The sequence below is a fragment of the Delphinapterus leucas genome, chromosome 4 (genome assembly GCF_059928025.1).
Source record: "Delphinapterus leucas isolate spDelLeu-1000000601 "Yukka" chromosome 4, BTC_Dleu_Yukka2, whole genome shotgun sequence".
In the NCBI taxonomy this organism is placed as follows: Eukaryota; Metazoa; Chordata; class Mammalia; order Artiodactyla; family Monodontidae; genus Delphinapterus; species Delphinapterus leucas.
The window spans coordinates 130,782,332-130,803,556 of NC_143132.1; the positions used below are offsets into that span (position 1 = coordinate 130,782,332).

Below are 21,225 nucleotides of genomic sequence, written 5' to 3' on the forward strand. Positions count from 1 at the left end.
CTGATATTTTTGAGAAGTATCTTTATTTAAAATAAAGGTGGGAGGGGTGAACATAGTGGGTGACTTAGTTGTTGGAGACCAGAATTTAAAGGGGAGAGAGTACTCTGTGATGTCAAGCAGCAAAAATGGCAGAATTTGAGAATTTGTAACATGTTACTAGGTTTAGCTGAAAATGAATTATTGGTGGCTAGTAAATTGTTTAGTTGGATTTCACTACCTGAAGCAGGTATAAAAGGACAGAATGGTGCTTTGCAAGAAATACTGAACTAGCAGCGGGGAGACCTACTTCTAAGGAATCTTGGGAAGATCATTTTACCTCTCTGGGTCTCAGATGGTTTTAGCATCTGATATACTGGTACAATTCTCCCAGCACTCTCTCTTGCCAGCTCTGGGCAGCTATAGATTTTGGATTAAACAATTTCCGAGGTTCTCTCAAGCTCTGAGATTCCATGATGCTAATGAATGTGTGTGTGTGATTGTGCCTCTGCAAAGGAGCAGTTAGATATCAAAAAATCCAAGGAAATATTTTCCTACAGAGTGGCACAGTCTTAGACAACAAGAGCAAGTGATGGGAGGGTAAACTTAATATAAACCTTTGTGTGTGCCATACAGAATCCTTTGTTGCTAGTTTCTTAGCTACTTAATAAAGACCACCTAAGAATGGGGCACGTCATTTACCCTTCGAATTAGTCCAGTGAATTGTTAGACTGGCCTGTAACTTTGGGTCAGACACAGTTCTTTTAGTTTTTTGGGGAAGCAGCTTCCAAAAAACATCAATTTATTTATTAGCATCACTTGCTTTTCATATTATCTAGTTAAAACAAATAGTTTTCTTTGTGTGTATGTATGTAAAACCCCATAATGCTTTATTTCTGGAGGAGAACATTATAAAATTCTTGAAATCAGTTTTCTTAGAGGTCATAAAAGTTTTGACACAGGAATACTTAAATTGCCTAAGAGTAGTAGGTTCTTTTAGATGTAATTTCCTTTAACAACTGCTGCACTTTTTTCTTAATTTAGGCAACTCACACATTTTTATTGCCAACCTCTACTTCCTTTGACTCTACAAAGAAAATTGTATCTACAGCAGCCCCTAAAGCCCAGGAGTCCAGCAAATCATCAGACGGACTCATGACTGAAAAACAGGTAAACCTAAAATATTTGAAGCCAGTGTTTGTCAAACTATATGTCAAAGAATACCACATCTACAAATGTGAAAAATCTTACTTTCAAAGGCTGGTTTAGTAAAATCATTTTGGGAAATGATGAGTTAAAGACTATTAAGTGATACCATTATTCTAAGACTTCACAATACAGTAAGTCCCCTACATACGAACCTTCAAGTTGCGAACTTTCAAAGATGCAAACGTGCATCTGGTGCCAGCAAGGAACCAGAACCTGTGCCATCCACGTCAGGCGTGAGTGACATTGCAGCTCGCCCTCCGTCTCCTGCTGCTGAGGATTGTTCAGCTCTACCATCTCCCACCTCCTCCCCCTCCTCCAGTCAGTAACTCTTCCTGCCCGTTTACTTGATACCAGCCCCTGTATGCCAGCTGTTGTACTGTACTAGTGTACTTTTCAAGGTACTGTACTGTAAGATTAAACATGTTTATTTTTTGTGTTTGTTTGTTTTTTATGTATTATTTGTGTGAAAAGTATTAGAAACTTATTACAGTACAGTGCTGTATAGCCGACTGTGTTAGTTGGGTACCTAGGCTAACTTTGTTGGACTTAAGAACAAATTGGACTTATGAACATGCTCTCGGAACAGAACTCGTTTGTATGTAGGGGACTTACTGTACTATCAGTCTCCAAAAAGAGGCTTTAGTATACAGTATTTCCTACTTATTTAACACTAATCTGATGAATATTTCATTAGACTGGTGTTCTGCAGCACATACTTTGGAAAATACCATTCTCAACTATTTTCAGAATTTGCAAACAGTTATGTTTTTCTTTCTCTTAAAAGAGCTATCAAAGAACGATATGTGTAATTGGGTCATTCAAAATGTGTGACATTGTTATTTATAGAGCATTTTGTTTTTATGAGTCATAGTAGGCATCCACTTATATACCCACACAGAGCTTTTGGCTTATCAGCATAATTTTAGTTCTGTGTCATTAATCTTTGTGACCAGAAGACATAAATAAGGGAGAAGGTTGTGGGAGGGAGGAGGATTATAGAAAGGATAAAGAAATGGAAGAAAGTCAGCAGTCAAAAGGAAAGATTTGTTTGGCACTGTGAGTCATAGTGCTATCAGAGAGTCATCATAATAATTCGTTTTTTGTCTTGATAGATTTTTTTTAAATTGAAGTATAGTTGATTTACAGTACTGTATTAGTTTCAGGTGTACAACACAGTGAATCAGTATTTTTACAAATTTTACTCCATTAAAAAATATTATAAGGGCTTCCCTGGTGGCACAGTGGTTGGGAGTCTGCCTGCCGATGCAGGGGACACGGGTTCGTGCCCCGGTCTGGGAAGATCCCACATGCCGTGGAGCGGCTGGGCCCGTGAGCCATGGCCGCTGAGCCTGCGCGTCCGGAGCCTGTGCTCTGCAACGGGAGAGGCCACAACAGTGAGAGGCCCGTGTACCGCAAAAAAAAAAAAAAAAAAAAAATGTGTATACATATATATATATATATATATATATATATATAAAATAAGATAATGGTTATAATTCTCTAGCTATATGGTGTATCCTTGTTGCTTATCTATCTTGGTAGATATTTTAATGTCTGAGGGGCATTTGGATGTGGAGAATACTTTTAAAAATTGTCTAGGTGGGTGGGAGGGGAGAAGTCTAAATTATTAATCTTGAAGTTATTATGATATTTACATACTCTACACTAATGAAAATGTATAAAATATATTTTTTCAAGCATTTAAATAGATTGAAAATTCACTCAAATTATGTTTTCACAAATAAATAAGATACTTAAGGTATTTTTAAAAAGAACACAAAGTACCTCACACAGTGATTTCAAAATTGATCATTGTACTTAAATTAAGAGCCTGTTATAAAACTGTTAAGATCATGGATTTAAATGTGTCATTTAAAAAAATCTCCATTTCTGTTATCTGTATTTTATGTTCTTATTTTTCTTCCCATTGTTAGGTTTTTATTTATTTTAGTTTTTATTCTTTTTTAATCTAGAGAGTGAGAGTTACCCTCTCAGGTTTATGGTGTAAATACATATTTAGAATCAGCAATACAAAACTTGAGTGTCTTTCAGAATGATTCTACTAGAATCAGTTACCTGGATGGGCAGACTCCTTTTCATAGTTAGTTCCTTGTATGATGGACAAGTTCTATCTAAATTACTGGCTCTGTCAAGTCAGATATGTTTTGATTTTGTTGTGACCCTAGTCAGGATTAAAGTGACACTTGTTTCTTAGTGACTCAACCTTCCTTTACTCTTAAATTAATATAACCTAATTTGCAGCTTTTTATTTTGATTGGGGCCTGGTCTGGTTCAGTTAAATAAAAAACCTAAGGGCGGGACTTCCCTGGTGGTCCAGTGGTTAAGACTTGGCCTTCCAGTGCAGGGGGTGTGGGTTCGATCCCTGGTTGGGGAGCTAAGAACCCACATGCCTCGCAGCCAAAAAACCAAAACATAAAACAAACAATATTGTAACAAATTCAATAAAGACTTTAAAAAAACAAAAAACCTAAATTCTGTTTGTTTCACTGAAATTACAAGGTTTTTAATTTTTATTTAATTTATCCATGAAGGCCTATATATGAGTATTCTGGAATTATATAATGTAATTATCTGTGCTTCTTTGCATCCTTTTTAGTCTCTTAATTTTGTTAGAAACAAATTTGTTTTAATTTTAATCATTATATGTGTATAAAAATTCCTATTAAAGCTTTTGGAGAAAAAGTCTGTTATTTTGGAAACAAAGGAAATTATATACAAGGGTATTTCTTCACCTTATATCTTGAAGTTGATCCTTTTCTCCCTCGTAATTGTAGCGGGAAGAAGCAGAATGGGAAAGCATAAACGTGCTGTTGCTGATGCATGGCTTAAAACCTTTATCTCTAGTCGAAAGAACAGATACGAAAGGTAATCAGGTCCTATTCTTGCTTCTTAAGATAAAAATGTTCTTTTTCTGTTAAAAAATTTTTGATGTTCAATTTTTTTCCTTATCTTTATTTTTACTATGTGTATTACATTTCAAAAAATGTAGATCTCATCATTTTTGACAAACAGTCATCACAAAGGATGAGGGAGAATTTAAAAACTTTGATGGAAGAAACATCACGTCAACAGAACATGATCCAGGAGCTCATAGAAACTAATAAGCAGCTTAAGTAAGAAAATGGAAAAAAAAGATCTCTTTTCAATTGTTTGTGTACAAGTGGTATGCATTCTAAAAATAACTCCCTTGAAAAAAATCTTGAAATTTAATTTTCCATTGTGATTAAATATTAAATTAAAAATGTTTTTAGTAGGTAAATCTTTTGGTAATAGCTTAGCTTAGATATGGTATCCTATATTTCTTCAGTTGGTTTGTGTTATAGGATAGAAATTTTAAGAATGCAAAGAAATTTTAGAAACTCATTGTGTTGTTAGATGGATATGTTTGTTGATATGTTTTATTTTTATTACTAAGGGAGGAATTGTGTATGTGTTATTAGAAATGAACTTCAGCTACAACACAGCCGAGCAGCAGATCAGGAACAACGAGCTAATGACTTGGAACAAATTATGGAGAGTGTGAAATCCAAAATTGGTGAAATGGAGGATGAATCCCTAAATAGGGTTTGCCAGCAACAGAATAAAATAAAAGAACTTCAAAAGGAGCATAAAGCTTTACAGGTACTGAGCTAAACATTTTCTTACATGATGGTATTAAGACAGCTTGTCAGGGTTACAGGTGACTTCGTGTTGCTTAATTCAGTGGTCCTTATCTTACTTGACCTATCGTTGTTGCCTTGAAATACTTTATTTGCTTCATTTCCAGAACATCCTCTCTTCTGGTTTTCCTCAACCCCACTGGTTATTTTTCAGCTCCTTTGCTGATTCTTCTCATCTTCCTAACCTCTTAGTGTTGGATTCCCCAGACCTTTCCCTTTCCTATAAATTCTAACTCCCTTGGTGATGCTCAGTCTAATTCACAGCACTTTTAAATCCATAGCGCACACCTCTTCCCTTAATTTCAGACTCACATCCTGCACCCTACTTGATATCTCTACTGGATGTCTAATAGACATCTAGAACTTTTTTACATGTCTAAAACTGAGCTCTGAATTTCCTTCCTAAACTTTCTTCTTTTAGTCTCCATTCTGGTCCAAGTCACCTTCATTTCTTTCCTGCTTCTCTCTTGGTTTCCCTACTCCCACCCTTGCCTTTTTCAATGTGCGCTCAACATAGTAGCTCAAAACACTCCAATGACTTTCCTTTTTGTTTTTTAAGAGGAAAATCCAAAACTCTTACCATGGCCTTACATGATCTGGCCCCGTGTTACCTTCTGACTTCATCTACTATACCTCTTGCATATTCTGCTCCAGCCACGATGACATTCTTGCTTTTCTTTGAAATTTTCCTTGACCATTCTCACCTCAGGGATTTTGTACATTTTGTTCTTCTTTTTCCCTCTGCCATGCATGCTTTTTTAGAGATAGCTGCATGGTTTGTTTTCTGTCTCCTTACTCAAGTGTCACATCACAATCTCTCAGGGATTCCTTTTTTGACTACTTTGCTTACAGTTGGCAGTCCTGTCCCCCACATATCATATTGCCTTCCGTGCTTTGTTTTATCCATAGTTCTTAGCACCATCTAACATGCTAATATACTATATACACTTTGTTTTGTTTATATATCTCTGTGTTAGAATGTAAGCTCCATGAGGGCAAATATTTTTGTCTATTTTGGTTAGGGCTAAGAAAGTGTCTGCTTTATTATTAGTTGTAGATGCTCAATAAATACTTGAATTATTGAGTTAAATTTACATAATATTTATATGGAATATACTTTGTGATTTTAAGTTGTTTTATTTTTATTGAAATAACAATGTTATAACATTGAATACTTAATTTCCTAATGTAAAAAACCTCTTATTTCAAACCTCTGGTGTTTCTTATGATTAAATGAAATAAAGTTTTTGTAGTGATAACCAGTATTTAGTTTTATGAGACATTACAGATACTTAGAAACATTATATCATTATAAATCCTTTTTGTCGGCACAACACTATTGCACACAGAGAGTTCAGGCTGCCTAAAAGGGACCACTACTCCTCAAGGCAGCGTCTGGATGTCCCCTCAGTTTATACTGGCAGCATTGGAAGGATCTGATGAGTTAATATAAATTTCAGGAGCCAGAGAGAATCAGCCAGAGATACTAAGAAGTTCTGGTATGAGGCCTCAGACAGTTGGTGTTCTGCCCTCATTTAAGCTGCCAGCTTGGGGTGGACAGTGCTCTACCTGCTGGTATTGATCATTGTTCTGGAGAAGACACTGTCATTCTTTGATGGCCAAGTCTGTTTCTGTTATTCATCAGTCAACAAAATCTTTTACTGTTAGAACTTTACTTTTTTTTTTTTTAATTTATTTATTTTATTTATTTATTTTTGGCTGTGTTGGGTCTTTGTTGCTGGGTGCGCGCTTTCTCTAGTTGCGGCGAACGGGGGCTACTCTCCATTGCGGTGCACGGGCTTCTCATTGAGGTGGCTTCTCCTGTTGCGGAGCATGGGCTCTAGGCACGCGGGCTTCAGTAGTTGTGGCACGTGGGCTCAGTAGTTGTGGCTCACGGGCTCTAGAATGCAGGCTCAGTAGTTGTGGCGCACGGGCTTAGTTGCTCCGCGGCATGTGGGATCTTCCTGGACCAGGGCTCGAACCCGTGTCCCCTGCATTGGCAGGCAGATTCTTAACCACTGCTCCACCAAGGAAGCCCAGAACTTTACATTTCTAGGTTTGCTTTGTTAGGTTGCTTTCCTCATCAACGTTACATTCAAACTCTCTCTACAGGGAGGGGGATTTTGGAAATATTTCTGTATACGTTTGATTTTGACCTTGCTCTCAGATATAGGACCATGTGGAAACCTGAAGCTCTTTAACTTATCAACTTACTGATGTGAGAAAGCAGCCATCAGGTGGTACTGAGAGAGGGAGATGAGGGCAGGGGAGAGCAGTGTTGTTTTTTTTTAAGGACAATGCCTATTTTTTTTTCAGAGAGGTTGATCTATAAAAAATCACAAAGTCAAATTTTTAAAATATAAGACTTATGAATGTACCAGTTGAAAGAATAGATGCTTGAGGATTCATTGGTAAGAAGTGACTTGGAGTGGCATGTATTTTCTGTCAAGTAGTTCATCTGTTTTAAATGAATTATGGGCCATTAACTTTTTGTTTCAGGTCCCAGAGATTTGTTATGTAGCTTATAAATTGGTACAGAGGAGGTCTCATGTTCCAGTCTGCCGTGGGGGACAGACAGAATTAGGATTGGGGTATGAAAACCTGGTGTTGGGGTAGGGTGTCTATGCTATTTTGCTCAACTGAAATTAGTTGCTTGCTTGTTTGTTTTTTAAGTACCTAAAGGGTACTTTTTTTTTTTTTTTTTGTGGTACGCGGGCCTCTCACCACTGTGGCCTCTCCCATCGCGAAGCACAAGCTCCGGACGCACAGGCTCAGTGGCCATGGCTTACGGGCCCAGCCGCTCCGCGGCATGTGGGATCTTCCCGGAACCTGTGTCCCCTGCATCGGCAGGCGGACTCTCAACCACTGAGCCATCAGGGAAGCCTCTAAAGGGTACTTTTTTATAGAATGTAACAGAAATTGGCAAACCCAAGGAACTGCTGCCCCTCAATGTTGCCTGATTGTCCAGTTCTATTACAGACTAGTCATATATTCTGTACTGTACTAGTTAATCTGTGCTTTCTTGGGGCAGATGGAAGTACTCCTGGAGAAAAATTATTTCACAGTTTGAGGCACATTTTTCTTTTTTTGGCATATGCTTGTTTCCAATTTTAGAATGGTTTAGTGCTGCATATTTTGCAGTTGAGAGAAAGGAAACATTGATTTTGTGTGTATGTGGCAAAGAGATCTAGGAAATTAACAGATGTTTGACAATAATATTTTGAAAGATTGCTCTTGAGAGATTGCTGTTGAGAGATTGCTGGGGAAACGCAGAAACTAAAAGACAACATTGTATTTGCAGTTTCTATGTTCTTCAGTACAGTTTCCCTTTTTCTGTACTTAGCTTCTGTGGATAAAGTTTGATAAACTTTTGGGTCCTCTAAAGATCTAAGCAGATAATTTCAGTTTTAAGTCAACGTGAACAGTATCAGGTAGTTCTCCCTCTTCTTTCTTCATAGAGAGTATATGGATCAGGAAACTGATTTTTACTATTCTTTTAGTGGTTACCTCAAAGATTAAAATATGCACTCTTGACTTCTCAAAATGTAATTTTACTTTGTATTTTTTACCTTATTCCATGACATTGTAACAATCATAAAACAATTTTTGACATTCTCCAACTTATATTATTGTTGTATATTTCAATTCCATATTTATTTTTATTTTCTCTCCATATATGTATTTACTACTGACAGTTGAAATAGCACAAAATACTTCCTTCCTGTTATTATTTAAACTTCTAAAAAGCAGGAAAAAAATTTAGCTCTATATTCTGTGCCCTAATTATTATGTATTATCCAAACTATCTGGTGTAAAGCCACCAAGCTCTTTTTTACACTTCTCCACAAGTTCTTTAGCTTCAATTTATTTTTTTACTTTGTGTTGGATTCCTCTATTGACTTTAGCTTTCTAAAATACACAGGGAGCCATGAAATTGAGTGTTTTTTAGGGCCAAATGAAAAAATAGATCTAACGTATATTAAAGTCAGCAAGATATTCCTAATACATGACTGCCTTATAAGTAACTGATATCTAGGTAGGAAGGATGGCATGGGCTGTTAAAATTGTTACTGCGCCCTCTCCAGATTCTTGGACAGTAATACCATAGAAATGAATATTGCTCCCTCAAGATTCTTAGGCAAGCAAAGCTTTTTATTGAAAGGATAGCTTGAGTACAAGGGAGAAGGTGGAAAAGAGTGCCAACTCCTTGAGGACTTTCAGGGAAAGGGTTTTAAAGGCTGGGTGAGGGAGGGGGCCGCACAGTGCCTGATCAGCTTGTGCTCAATTCTTGCACTGGTTGGCATCAAGGTGAAGTTTCAAGTATCATCAACCTTCTAGTTTCAACCAGTCTGGTGTCTACATGCTTGCAGTCAGCAGTTTTCCTCTGGCGGGGGTCTGCTTCCTGCAAAAATAACTTAGGAATGTGTGTCAGGCCTTTATCTGTATCTGTCAGGGAACTGGGAGTTCAGTGACTCTGCTGTGTGGCAGATTTATAGTCCCACTTTTGTCTTTTGGAAACTATGTACATAACATCAGTGGAACAGAGATAATCTTTTATTCCTGTGGGTCTTTTGGTATTATCTCAGAGGCCCAAGCCTTTAGGCAATTTGGTTTTTTTTGTTTTGTTTTGTGTTTTTGTCGTTTTGTTATTTATTTATTTATTAGCTGCGTTGGGTCTTTGTGGCTGTGCCTGGGCTTCCTCTAGTTGTGGCGAGCAGGGGCTACTCTTCGTTGCGGTGCATGGCTTCTCATTGCAGTGGCTTCTCTTGTGGAGCACGGGCTCTAGGCACATGGGCTTCAGTTGTTGCAGCACACAGGCTCAGTAGTTGCAGCACACAGACCCCCTCAATTGAGATGATCATGTTTTTTTTCCTTTTATTCTGTTAATGTAGTCTATTACATTGGTTCAACGTATGAAAAACCCTTTCTTGCATTCCAGGAATAAATCCCGTTTGGTCATGGTGTATCATCCTTTTAATATGCTGCTGAGTTTGGTTTGCTAGTATTTTGTTGAGTTTTTGCATCATTGTTTAAGGGATATTGGTTTGTGGTTCTCTTTTTTGTGTGTTGTCTGGTTTTGGTATTAGGGTAACACTAACCTCATAGAATGTCTTAGGAGAGATACAGTTGATTCTTGTATCTTGCTTTTACACCCTGCAACCTTGAAAAATTCAATCATTCTAGTTTCATGGCTAATTTATAGAGATGGAATTGGGACCCAAGTCACTTGGCTGTAGAGCTCCTGCCTGGCTTCCAAGGTGGGGCTGAGGCAGAGGATAAATTCTGGGTATACCTGGTGGTTACTGACAGATGGTATGGTACCAGGAGCTGAGTCTCCTTTTTCCCCTGAGGGTCTCTTAAGTCTGTGCAAACTTGACCCTATCGGCAGGTGAACATGTGCTTAGATATGGCACTGTCTTCTGAAAGTGGTGTGTCTTAGTATTGTGCAGGCCAGATGGGGATAGGGTTACTCACTGAGCTTTATAAAAAGTGTATTAATAATAACAGTGATGGTACTGTTGATTATGAGCTTTCTAAGGACACTGAGGGATGGAAACTATCGAATAAAGGAAAACCAGGCTGGTGAGATTTCACTGAAGGCAAGAGTGTATTCAGGATTTACATTCCCTTGTATAAATCTTGGGGTACATATTATTTCTGAACAAATTCCTGGTTTCTCTGAGTTTGCAGTCTACCACATTACATGAATGCCTAAGGTGATTAAACCATCTGAAATCCTGAATTATCGTTGATCACTTAAGAATATTAATTTTAATTCTTGGTTCTTTTGACATCCTTAATATTGGTCTCTTTCTGGTTATTATTTTCATCTAAACATATATATAAAATTATATCAGTTTTATGGAGATTGAGTTCTTTTACTTATTATGAAACCTTGAATGCGTGCAATTATAAGCTATATTTTCCCCATTTTACACTGATTTTACTTGTTATAGTTTTTGCATTTCTGACATATCAGTGTTCCTGGAGCTTGCACCCATTTAAAGACAGGCTCAGTACTGAAGTTCTTGAATGAAGCAGCCTGATAGAAATTGTGAGGATAGCTTTGTGTACAATATTGTTAGGACAGCATGTCCTTGATGTATATATCATAATTATATTTTTTGAAAAATTTCTTACAGGCAAAATGTGAGCATTATAAGAAAAAACGAATGGAGCAACAAGAGACTATTGCTTCTTTGCAGAAGGATATCTGTAGATTAACAAAGGAGGACGAAGAGCGCATCATCACTCAAAACAGAGTGTTCTCCTATCTCTGCAAGAGAGTTCCTCATACCATCTTGGATAGACAGTAATGTTTGCTACGTAAATTGATATGTAGCTAGAGTCATCACTTTTTTAAAAACAGATTTCATCTTGGGTGTGGTTATATCTCTTTTAAACTGGTGAAGTATTCCTCTCCCTCTTCTCTGCTGTTTGTTCGTTTGTTTTAAATGTCATTAACTTTTTGAAGAAAATGGTCAGTTGTCCTGGAGAAGTACATGCTAGATTTGTCTGTTTGCTTCCGTACTATGTCATTTAATTTATTCTTCTATCTCCTATGTTCCCTCTAAACTGGAAGTTAGAGCTAAATTCAGATGCAAGTATTTTTGGTGAAATACTTCATAGGTGGTAATTTATGCTTCTAATTATAACATATCAGGAGGCACATAATGTCTAGTTGACCTACTCTCAGGGATGATGAGATTGTTCAGGGGTTTAAATAATAACAATCTGATCCTTCCACTATAAAATTTATCATCATCCTTTCATCTAATGGTTTCCCCCATTGATGATCTTATTTTCAATTCTGCTATCCCTTTTTTTTCTTTTTCTTTTTTTCCCAGAAGTCTTCCATTAAAAAAAAGAACCTTTCCTTTTGAATAGGGGCTATTTGGTTGCCCTATATGGTTTGTTACAGGGAAGTGCAATGCTCAGTTCTTTCATTTTAATTCTAAGTTTTTAGAGTAAGCAGTGGTTGCCCTAATGATCTCCAATGATAAGCAATAAGATTTTTTGTTTGTGCCCATCTCTCTTTTTTCAAAGGTTGTTATTAACTCGTGGGCTTTCAATGATCAAATTATCTTGTCTTTGGCCGGTGGGATCTTTATCATGTTGGTATTATATCCCTTAGACCCAACTCCATTAATCTTTGTTAGATTTCTTACTTTTAGGCAGAAGATACATCCTGTACATTGTTTTGCCCTAGGAGCTCTTTTGAGGAATCGAGTTAGGTATTTGTTAAAACTAACACTAAACATTTAAAATTAACTCATTTAAAATGAATTAATTAGACATTTCTCAAAAGAGCTCTGGTTCCTTTTAGTCAGGAATAGATTTTAGAGACCACAGTTTGAGTGTTTAGGTTGCTTATCTTACGTTGTCATTGATTTTAGGGCTTTTTAGTGGCAAGTACCAGGAACTATATATATTTCTGAGAAAAATTTCTAACTGAAGTTAACACTGGGTTTTTATTTAAACTCTGATTTTACATTTGTAACGGTTTTCTTTTACACTGAAAACCCTTATTCCTAAGAATAATATCATAATTATTTATTTGCTTTATCCTATAATATAGAAAAAGTTTCAAAATAATAATACCAGTATTGCTACTAACAATAAGCCAACTGAATGAAATTTAAATTTCTTTGCAATTATCTTCGACATTAATAATATATTCCACTATGGGTACAGTCAAAATATAGTGTTCTAAAATATCTTGGAATATTTCTTTTCTGTGTGTTTGTGGCACCAAATTAATATACAGTTAAGTTTACTTGTTTCAGTTTGTTTTCAGTTTTTAGGGCTGGCTTTTAAAATTTATTTACTTTTGAATATGTAAGACGTTTATACAATTATAAAGTCAAAACTGTAATTATTTATATTTGGAGAGGTTTTGTTTTCATTCCTGTCCCCTTAACCTGTTCCTTACTTCTCCCTATAGATAACTTTTTTAGTGTTATTTTTAGCAAATACAAACAGTATGGATATTATATTTCTTTGTATAAAAGATAGCATCTTGTTCTTTTCACTTAATAGTATAAACTAGTTACATTTTAACTAGTCTTATGTGTTTACATAGTAGGACTGGGGGTTTTTACTAATTAGGTATGTCTGTTTTATACTATAAAAATAAATGAAGTCACATATAAGTTAAAAACAAGTTGAAACTATAGATTGTTTCAATAATTATTTGAGAGATAATGCACACATATACATGTACACAAATATATATATACAATTTTTATCCTTTTGAAGGACGAAATAGGATAAAAATATAAAAAATAATTTAAATAACAAAATGTAGTTGGAGCTAGGTGTGAATAAATAGAAAAGCAAAGAAAGGAAAATAGGAGTAAGGAAGAACAAAAAGAAGGAGAGAGATAATTACAGTGGGAGAATAAGGTAAGAAGAGAGATAGAGGAAGAGGAATGAAAAGAAAAACAAAATAACAGGCACTTTGAATGAGTGAGAGGGCAAGAAAAAGGAAGAGAAGCATTGAGAAAACTTACCAAGTACCAGATGAAGTCAAGCTAATTCAGGTGTGAATTTGTCTGATGGCCTAGAGATTCTCCACTTTATTTGGTTTTTAATAAAACAAATTTTCAGTTTGAGCGCAGAACTTAAAAATTGTGAATTAACCCTTATATAAAAATGCATCAGTTGTAGCCACTACAGCTATTGTCAAAAGTTACAAAGGCATTGGGACAAAACAGTATAGGACATACACAGATGAGTAAAGCGATGTTTGCTGCATTTATGGACCTGATAGCTTGTTGGGTAGATAGACACATACTCAGGTAAGTAAAATAAAAGGCACGTTGGTATGTGCTGTAATGGTAAGGCAGACAGGATACTAACTGGGCGTGGCATAAGGAGAGCTTAGTTTCCACTGAGAAAGATGGGGATGACCAGAAAGACTTCATGAAGGAGGTAACTTGTAAACTAGATTATTAGGAACTGTAGAATTTTTTAAAAAACACAATAAAAGAGTTTAATAAGGTGTCCAGTTTACAAAATAAATCTATAAAAATCAATAGCTTTTGTTTTACACCAATAATAACCTGGCAGAAAATGTAATGGGAGGAAAATTCCATACACAGTCATAACAGTAAATATGCAATACCCAGGAACAATTCTCCTGAGGTGTGTTGAAGTCCTAGACGAATGCTTTAAAATTTATTTGCAGACAGGAAGACATATCATGTTCCTTAAAGGGAGCAGTTGATAGTAGTTTGAATTTTGTGTGTTGTAATTCTCATTACATTTGTATTAATTTGTTCTGGCATCTGTATTCCCCATGATGCTGTAAGCTCAATGAAGCCAAAGACTCCGTGTCATTCCCTGCTGTGTTCTAGTGCATGTCCAAGAGGAATTGTAGAGTTTTAATAGACGTTAATGAGGAAAGGGGTATTCTAGTAAGAGAAATATGGTGTCTGGGAAACAAAACGTATTTGGGAGTGGCAAGTAGTCCAGGTAGTCCAAGAGGTCTGGAGCATAGGGTGCACAAGGTGATGGTATCTTAGGAGACAGTATGGAAGGAAAGGTGTGCTGAAACTTTGAGGGGCTTCAACTCCAGGCTGAAGAGTTCAGGTTCTACTTTCTGTGTAGCAGGATTAAAAAAGCCCAGGATTTATGAGCAAAGAAATTAAACCCAGAGATAGACAAAATTAGTGATCGGTTTTAATAGTCTAGTTGGTAGATAACAGAGGTCTATAAAGAAAAAAGAAAGAGAGATACTGCAGAGATGGACAGGAATTGTCTAGACTGACTGACTGTAGATGTTGAAAGAAGGAGAGCAGTCAAAGATAGCCAGATTTCAAGCTAGGTTTGGGGAATGGGGAAGGAGGATAATGGGTTCATTTACGAACATTAGGCACTTTACGTCAGCCACAGAGAGATATCAGGCCTACAGTTAGAAGGGCTGAACTCCGGAGAACTTTAAAATTTAGAGAGAGAAAGAAGAGACAGAAGAGGAGTTACGTTTGGGTGTCAGGCTAACCAAGGAACAAGAGTGTTTGAAGAAGGAGAGGGTGGTAAGAAGTGTTACATGCCACCTCATTGGTTTGTGTTTGCCTTCCCACTGTCTTATTTGCTCAGAATTCCTGGTAAGTCCTCTTTAAAAGTTTATTGAAGGTAGAGGTAACAGTCATTCAGGATGAATGAAGTTTGCTATGAAGGAAAAAGATAGAAATGGAATGGTAGCATGGGGGAAGGAAGGGGTGAGAGGGCTTGTGAAGTATATAAAGGAAATTAAAGCATATTTGCAGGATAATATGAAAGCTGGTACGTGTTGGGATGGGGAAAGTTGAAGAGAAAGGATAATCCGGAAAGTTATGATATTAAAAGCACGGTTGGTTGAATTAGCTCTGAAAAAAAGAAGATGGGTAAGTTTCCCAAGATAGGAGTGAAATACTATACATTCTTGCTTTAAAAAGAATAATATGTGAAAGTATAGTGTTATTTTATTTTTCTTTGAGGATTTTTTGAATTACAAAAGCAATATGTGCTTTTAGAAATTCAAACAATATAAAAGTATGTAAAGTAAAATGTTATAGACCTGCTTACCCCTCCTAATTTCCACATCCCAGAGATACCACTTTTAACAGTTTGGTTTTTGTCCTTCCTAGTGTTTCACAGCAATAGTGCTGTTGGCTTTTGGGTGGGACCATTCTTCATTGTGTAGGGCATGATGAGCATTCATCATGTTCATTGATGAACTTTTAAGCATCGTCGCCCCCTCCCCAACTATTCAGTTTGACAACCAACACTGTCCCCTAGCTGTGGTATTATCCCTCAGCTAAGAACCCATAGAGTTCATTTTCAATACATATACAGATTCATTTATAACTATTTTCCTAAAAAAATAGAGTAATATTATACATTTTGCTATGCAACATTTTTTAACCTTATCAATTCTCATTAGGATGTACAAATTTACATTGTCTCTTCTCATGCCTCATCATTTTCTATAATATGGATGTGCCATTATTTATTTAACTTTTCCCTTGTTGACAAATATTTAGATTGTATCTGAGTTTTCACTCATAAATAATGGTGCATCAAGCAACTTCGTTCATCTTGAGTTACAGCCTTAGGCACATATTTCTGTGGGAGTGATTGCTAGAGGTAGAACTATTTGGACAATATGCATTTAATATGTTGAGATTTAATGTCTGTGGTTATTTAAAAATATATACATTAAAATTAAAATATATGGCATAGTGTGATACTTGCTTCTGGCAAAAATCACTTAAATTTTTTATAAATTTGCAGATAACATGTATGTTTATCACTGTAATTTGAAATTGTATAGAGAGAATAGTAAATGTTCCAATACCACATTTTGAAAATAATCCAACTTATCTGTTTTCTAGGTTGCTTTGCCTAATTGATTACTATGAATCTAAAATTAGAAAATTTCATAAACAAAGGTACGACTAGTCCTGTATTACAGTTTTTGAAGTTATTATCTAGTCATGAATTACAACAAAAGTTTCTATGGGCTTTTGAAACAAATATGCTTTGGAAATCTACCTGATATATGTGTAATTTACCTAATATGTTTAACTACAAATTTCCTTTTTTATAAAGATCTTCAAGACTGTACTTTACCACTTATGTTAAAGTATATTGTTGCATTTATATTAAAATATGTATATTTAATAATCACCAAAGTATCGGTCACAGAAGAAATAGTATTTTTCTTCTGTTGAAGTATTATAATTTGTTCTACTGATGTCATCTAACCACTAGATAGTTACTGAGTATATCCACAAAGTGTGTAGGGTTGGATTAGCTGCCTGCCAAAGTACAGCCTAATTAGTATGCAGATTTATATGAGATAAAGATAAAATGTCATAGTGAAAAATCAAGTATATAGAGTAAAGCACAGTTGTCACCTCTGATTAAAGAAATAAGGGTAAAGTTTAAAAATAATGGTCTTTGACTAACCAAAAATAGCTGAAAGATATCTAAGGCCAAATAATCTAAAGTGCTTTAATATAGTTATTAAAACAGTGGCTATTCTGTTTCATTGTTTATAAATGGAACAGTTCTTTTAACAAATATTTGAGCACCTACTTTCTGCCAAGTTCTGTTTTTGTTACTGAACAGATAAAACAGATAAACTAGAATAAAGCAGATAAGTTCTGTTTTCATTAAGCATATCTGCTTTCATTAAGCATACATTGTCTAGTATTCTTGCCCCAAGAGTACTGACTCCAGAAACTCAGTAGGACTGATGGCAGAGCTGTGCTGGTTGCTGATTCCTTCTAGCACCTTGGGGACTCTTAAAAAAGAGCAGGATGGAGGGAAGAAGGGAAGAAAGAAGTGAAAAAGGAAGGAAGGGAAGATGAGACGAGAACAACTAATGATAGAGCAACTCCTTGCTTTGTTCTATTCAGAAAGTAGTATTATACCAATTAACTTCAGAGACCTTCTGATTTTCAAAACTGTGTCTTTTAGATGGTAGGCATGGTGTTAGATAGATTCTAGAGATAGGACAAAGTTTTGTTTGTTTGTTTGTTTATCTTGGCTGCATCAGCTCTTCCTTGCAGCATACGGGATTTTTTTTTTTTTTTTTTTTTTTTTGCGGCACACAGGCTCTTCGTTGAGGCATGTGGGCTTCTCTTTAGTTGTGGCGTGCTGGGTTTTTTTCTCTCTTTAGTTGTATCGCGTGGGCTTCAGAGTACGTGGGCTCTCTAGTTGAGGCACACAGACTTAGCTGCCCTGCGGCATGTGGGATCTTAGTTCCCCCACTAGGGATCGAACCTGCGTCCCCTGCATTGGAAGGCTGATTGGATTCTTTACCACTGGACCACCAGGGAAGTCCCTAGGACAACGTTTTGAACACAATTCTTAGCTTCCAGGAATTTGCAATCTAGTAAGGGAAATTAAATGTAAACACATTAATAGTTAAAAATAATATGAGACTTAAAAGACACTAAGGCATAATGTCACAGTAGAGTAATTACTAAAAACTGTACAGACAGTAAGTAATACAGGAGTCGATAACAGGAACAAATTTGTTTTAGATGGAGTAACCAGGGAAGCCATTACAAAGCAGATGGGGGTTGTGCTTGAAGTTGAAGAATAAGTAAAATTTGGGAAAGCAGAAAGGCAAAAAAACCCCACTGCTTGTATGCTTTGAGCAAAAGTTCGTAGATGTAAGAGAGTAGACTTTTTTACGGTACTATAAGCCAGTTTGGCTGGGCTTCATACAGGACCAAGAGTGAGCTATAAGTGAACAAAAAGACATCATTTGCCTTGGAAAGAAGGAAGGTGCTTTTTCCTTTGATACAGAAGAGCTAGTGATGAGGTTGTAGGTATGTGTATTAGGTGGGGTTCTAGAGAGAAACAGAACCAATAGAATGTACATTTATATGCAGAGAGATATTTATTTTAAAGGAGTTAGTTCATGCGATTGTGAAGCTGGCAAGTCTGAAATCTGTGAGGCTGGCATGCAGGCCGGAGACCCAGGGAAGAGTTGATGTTGCAGTGTTGAGGGTGAAGGCAACCTGAAGGCAGAATACCTCCCTTCTTGAAGATTTCAGTCTCTGCTCTTAAGGTTTTTAACTAATTGCACAAGGCCCACCCACATTATGAAGGGTAATCTGCTTTATTCAAAGTCTCTTGATTTAAATATCACATCTAAAGAGTACCTTATGGCCATATCTAAACTGGTGTTTGACCAAGTAGCAGGGCACCATAGCCTAGCCTAAAATGAACAATCATAGTATGTAAGAGTAAAGAGAAGGCAAATGAATAATTTCATTTGAGAGGTTGTAAACTGTTAAGCTTGCAGAATCAGGAAAATAATGAAAATGAGTAAAGCAGGTTAGGTGGGAGCTGTGGCAAATTGGAGAGCTGTGTACCATCAGTCTCAAGGGGGCAGTTAAACTGTACAGTCTGTGAGGAATGTGAGCCCACTGTAGCTAAATCTGCTTTTTTGAGAAGTTAGAATGTTAGGTTTATAAATGAAATCAGACTTTTAATGTTTGCAACTAAAACTCAGTGCTCTACAACATATTATACAGTCCAGGCTGAATATTATTTGAAACCTTTGCTCTATATCTTTAATAAATTGTAATCTGGATTCAGGACTTGGTTGACTTTTTTTCTGTAAAGGGCCAGACTGTATGTTTTTAGGCATTTTAGTCTGTATAGTCTCTCACCACTGCTCAACTCTGCTGTTGTAGCATGAAATGAGCCATAGACAATAAGTAAATGAATTGGCATGGCTGTGTTCCATAAAACATTAATTTAAAAAAGCCTGCTAGATGTTGCCCACAGGCAACAGTTTGCTGACCACCAATCTAGATGATGAAGAGAGAACATTTGGGATTTGTAGTAAGAGCAGAGAAGATTTAGTATAGCCATCATTGAAATGTCTTGTGTAGAATGTGGTGTGAGAGGTTGCCTCTGAAGTTGTGCAAGCTGGCATTCTCTGACTAAAAATAATAAAAGGATTGAGGCCATTGGTGGGGGGTGGTGTTGAATCTGGTTGTCATGAATTTGTAGTGAAAATCTGGGATTGAGGAATGAGGACCTTGGAGGAAAGGAATTACTTTTTTGCTTAGCAATCCTATCATCATTGGTCTAGCTTAAGTGAAATATAATACTTTGGCCGGTGCAAACTACGCTCAGGTCAGATACTTGGACTGAATGTCTCATTAAGGGAGAAGGATATAGGAAGAAAATAGGGGCTGCATTATACATGATGTTCTCACAGGTGGAAAATTAGAAATCACTTATACTTTGCAGTGATGAAGGGTCTGCCCTGAGGAGAGTTTTTCATAGTTCATTGACTGAACAAAGTTTATCAGTCTCTTTTCTAAGAGTAAATACTAACTTGATAGATTGTAGGAACTTCAAGGTGGATTTTGAGATCTGCAAATAGGATATTAGTATCACCTGAAGAAGCAGGAGTACTCTAAAAGGAGGGTGTAGAATTAACTGACAAGTATTATATTACTAAAAAAAAAAGGCAAAAGAGAAGGGAAAATGAAGGAAGATGGGCTATGATTTGGAGGCCTAAGTGGGATAAACAGGAAGCACAGGAGGAGGACGCATACACCTGTAGAGCTAGGGGAGCAAGACCAAAGGAGGAAGACAGATGGGACATGGGCCTCTTGCAGAGGTAGAAGCCCTCTGTTTAACACTCACTTTTTTTTTTTCGGTACGTGGGCCTCTCACTGTTGTGGCCTCTCCCGTTGCGGAGCGCAGGCTCAGCGGCCATGGCTCACGGGCCTAGCCTCTCTGCGGCATGTGGGATCTTCACAGACCGGGGCATGAACCCGTGTCCCCTGCATCGGCAGGCGGACTCTCAACCACTGCGACACCAGGGAAGCCCAAACACCCACTTTTTAAGGGCAGTGTTGTCCAAAGTTTTTCTCATCATGAAATACAGAAAGTGATGTTTGTGTACCACACTGGGGTCTGTCCAGTTGTCCTGAGGGCTGAGAGAGATGAATATCTTGGCACCTTTGTAATACCTTTGCACAGCACACCTATGGCACACCATCTGGACCCTCATTTTAGGGCGCAGGCTTGAGAAGGCCTCCAGAGAGCTCATGAAAGGCAGTTTCTGAATACTATGGACTGGTATTCCTTTCTGCCTCCATACATGAGAAAACTCAGGGAAAGCAAAGGAAGCTGCAATCAAGGCAGCAGATATTTGAATACAAGTGTTAAGCAGTTGGAAATCTTAGAAAACTGCAAACATGGTATAACCTCTGAAACAGAGGAAAAGTAAATTTTAAAACGATAGGCTCTCAGCTATGTTGTTACTTTACCTACTTTTTAAAAAAATATTTATTGAATTTATTTTTGGCTGCATTGGGTCTTCATAGCTGCACGCGGGCGTTCTCTAGTTGTGGCGAGCAGAGGCTTCTCTTCGTTGCAGTGTGCGGACTTCTCATTGTGGTGGCTTCTCTTGTTGCGGAGCACAGGCTCTAGGCGTGTGGGCTTCAGTAGTTGTGGCTTGCGGGCTCTAGAGCGCAGGCTCAATAGTGTGGCTCACGGGCTTAGCTGCTCCGCAGCATGTGGGATCTTCCCGGACCAGGGCTCAAACCCGTGTCCCCTGCATTGGCAGGTGGATTCTTAACCACTGCACCACCAGGGAAGCCCCTACCTACTTTTCTTTACCCAGAAATATATATCACTGTAGATTACTATATCACTATATGGTAATATAGATTAATATATCACTGTAGATTACATGGAATATATTGCTGGCTTTTTCTATTAGTATTTCCCTGGCTTGGTAGATAGATTAAGGAGCCAAGGAAAGTAACGTAGGAATAAAACCTACAGGCCTCAGATTGAATTTCTTCTGAGATGTCAGAGACATTTGGAA

General features: G+C 37.1%; 1 protein-coding gene across 9 annotated transcripts in view; it reads left to right on the forward strand.

Annotated features, from left to right (window-relative positions):
* Positions 1-21,225, forward strand: part of CEP70 (centrosomal protein 70) — a 91,729-nt gene that overhangs the window by 20,235 nt on the left and 50,269 nt on the right. For 7 of the 9 annotated variants that reach the window (XM_022582595.3, XM_022582597.3, XM_089911100.1 and 4 more), the window contains 6 exons: positions 1,021-1,146; positions 3,981-4,071; positions 4,196-4,319; positions 4,647-4,827; positions 11,009-11,178; positions 16,244-16,300. In XM_022582595.3, the coding sequence (XP_022438303.1) occupies positions 1,021-1,146; positions 3,981-4,071; positions 4,196-4,319; positions 4,647-4,827; positions 11,009-11,178; positions 16,244-16,300 (749 nt within the window). Of the gene's footprint in view, positions 1-1,020; positions 1,147-3,980; positions 4,072-4,195; positions 4,320-4,621; positions 4,828-11,008; positions 11,179-16,243; positions 16,301-21,225 lie in introns of those variants that run through there. The other 2 variants (XM_089911099.1, XM_022582600.3) reach the window with 2 other exon arrangements.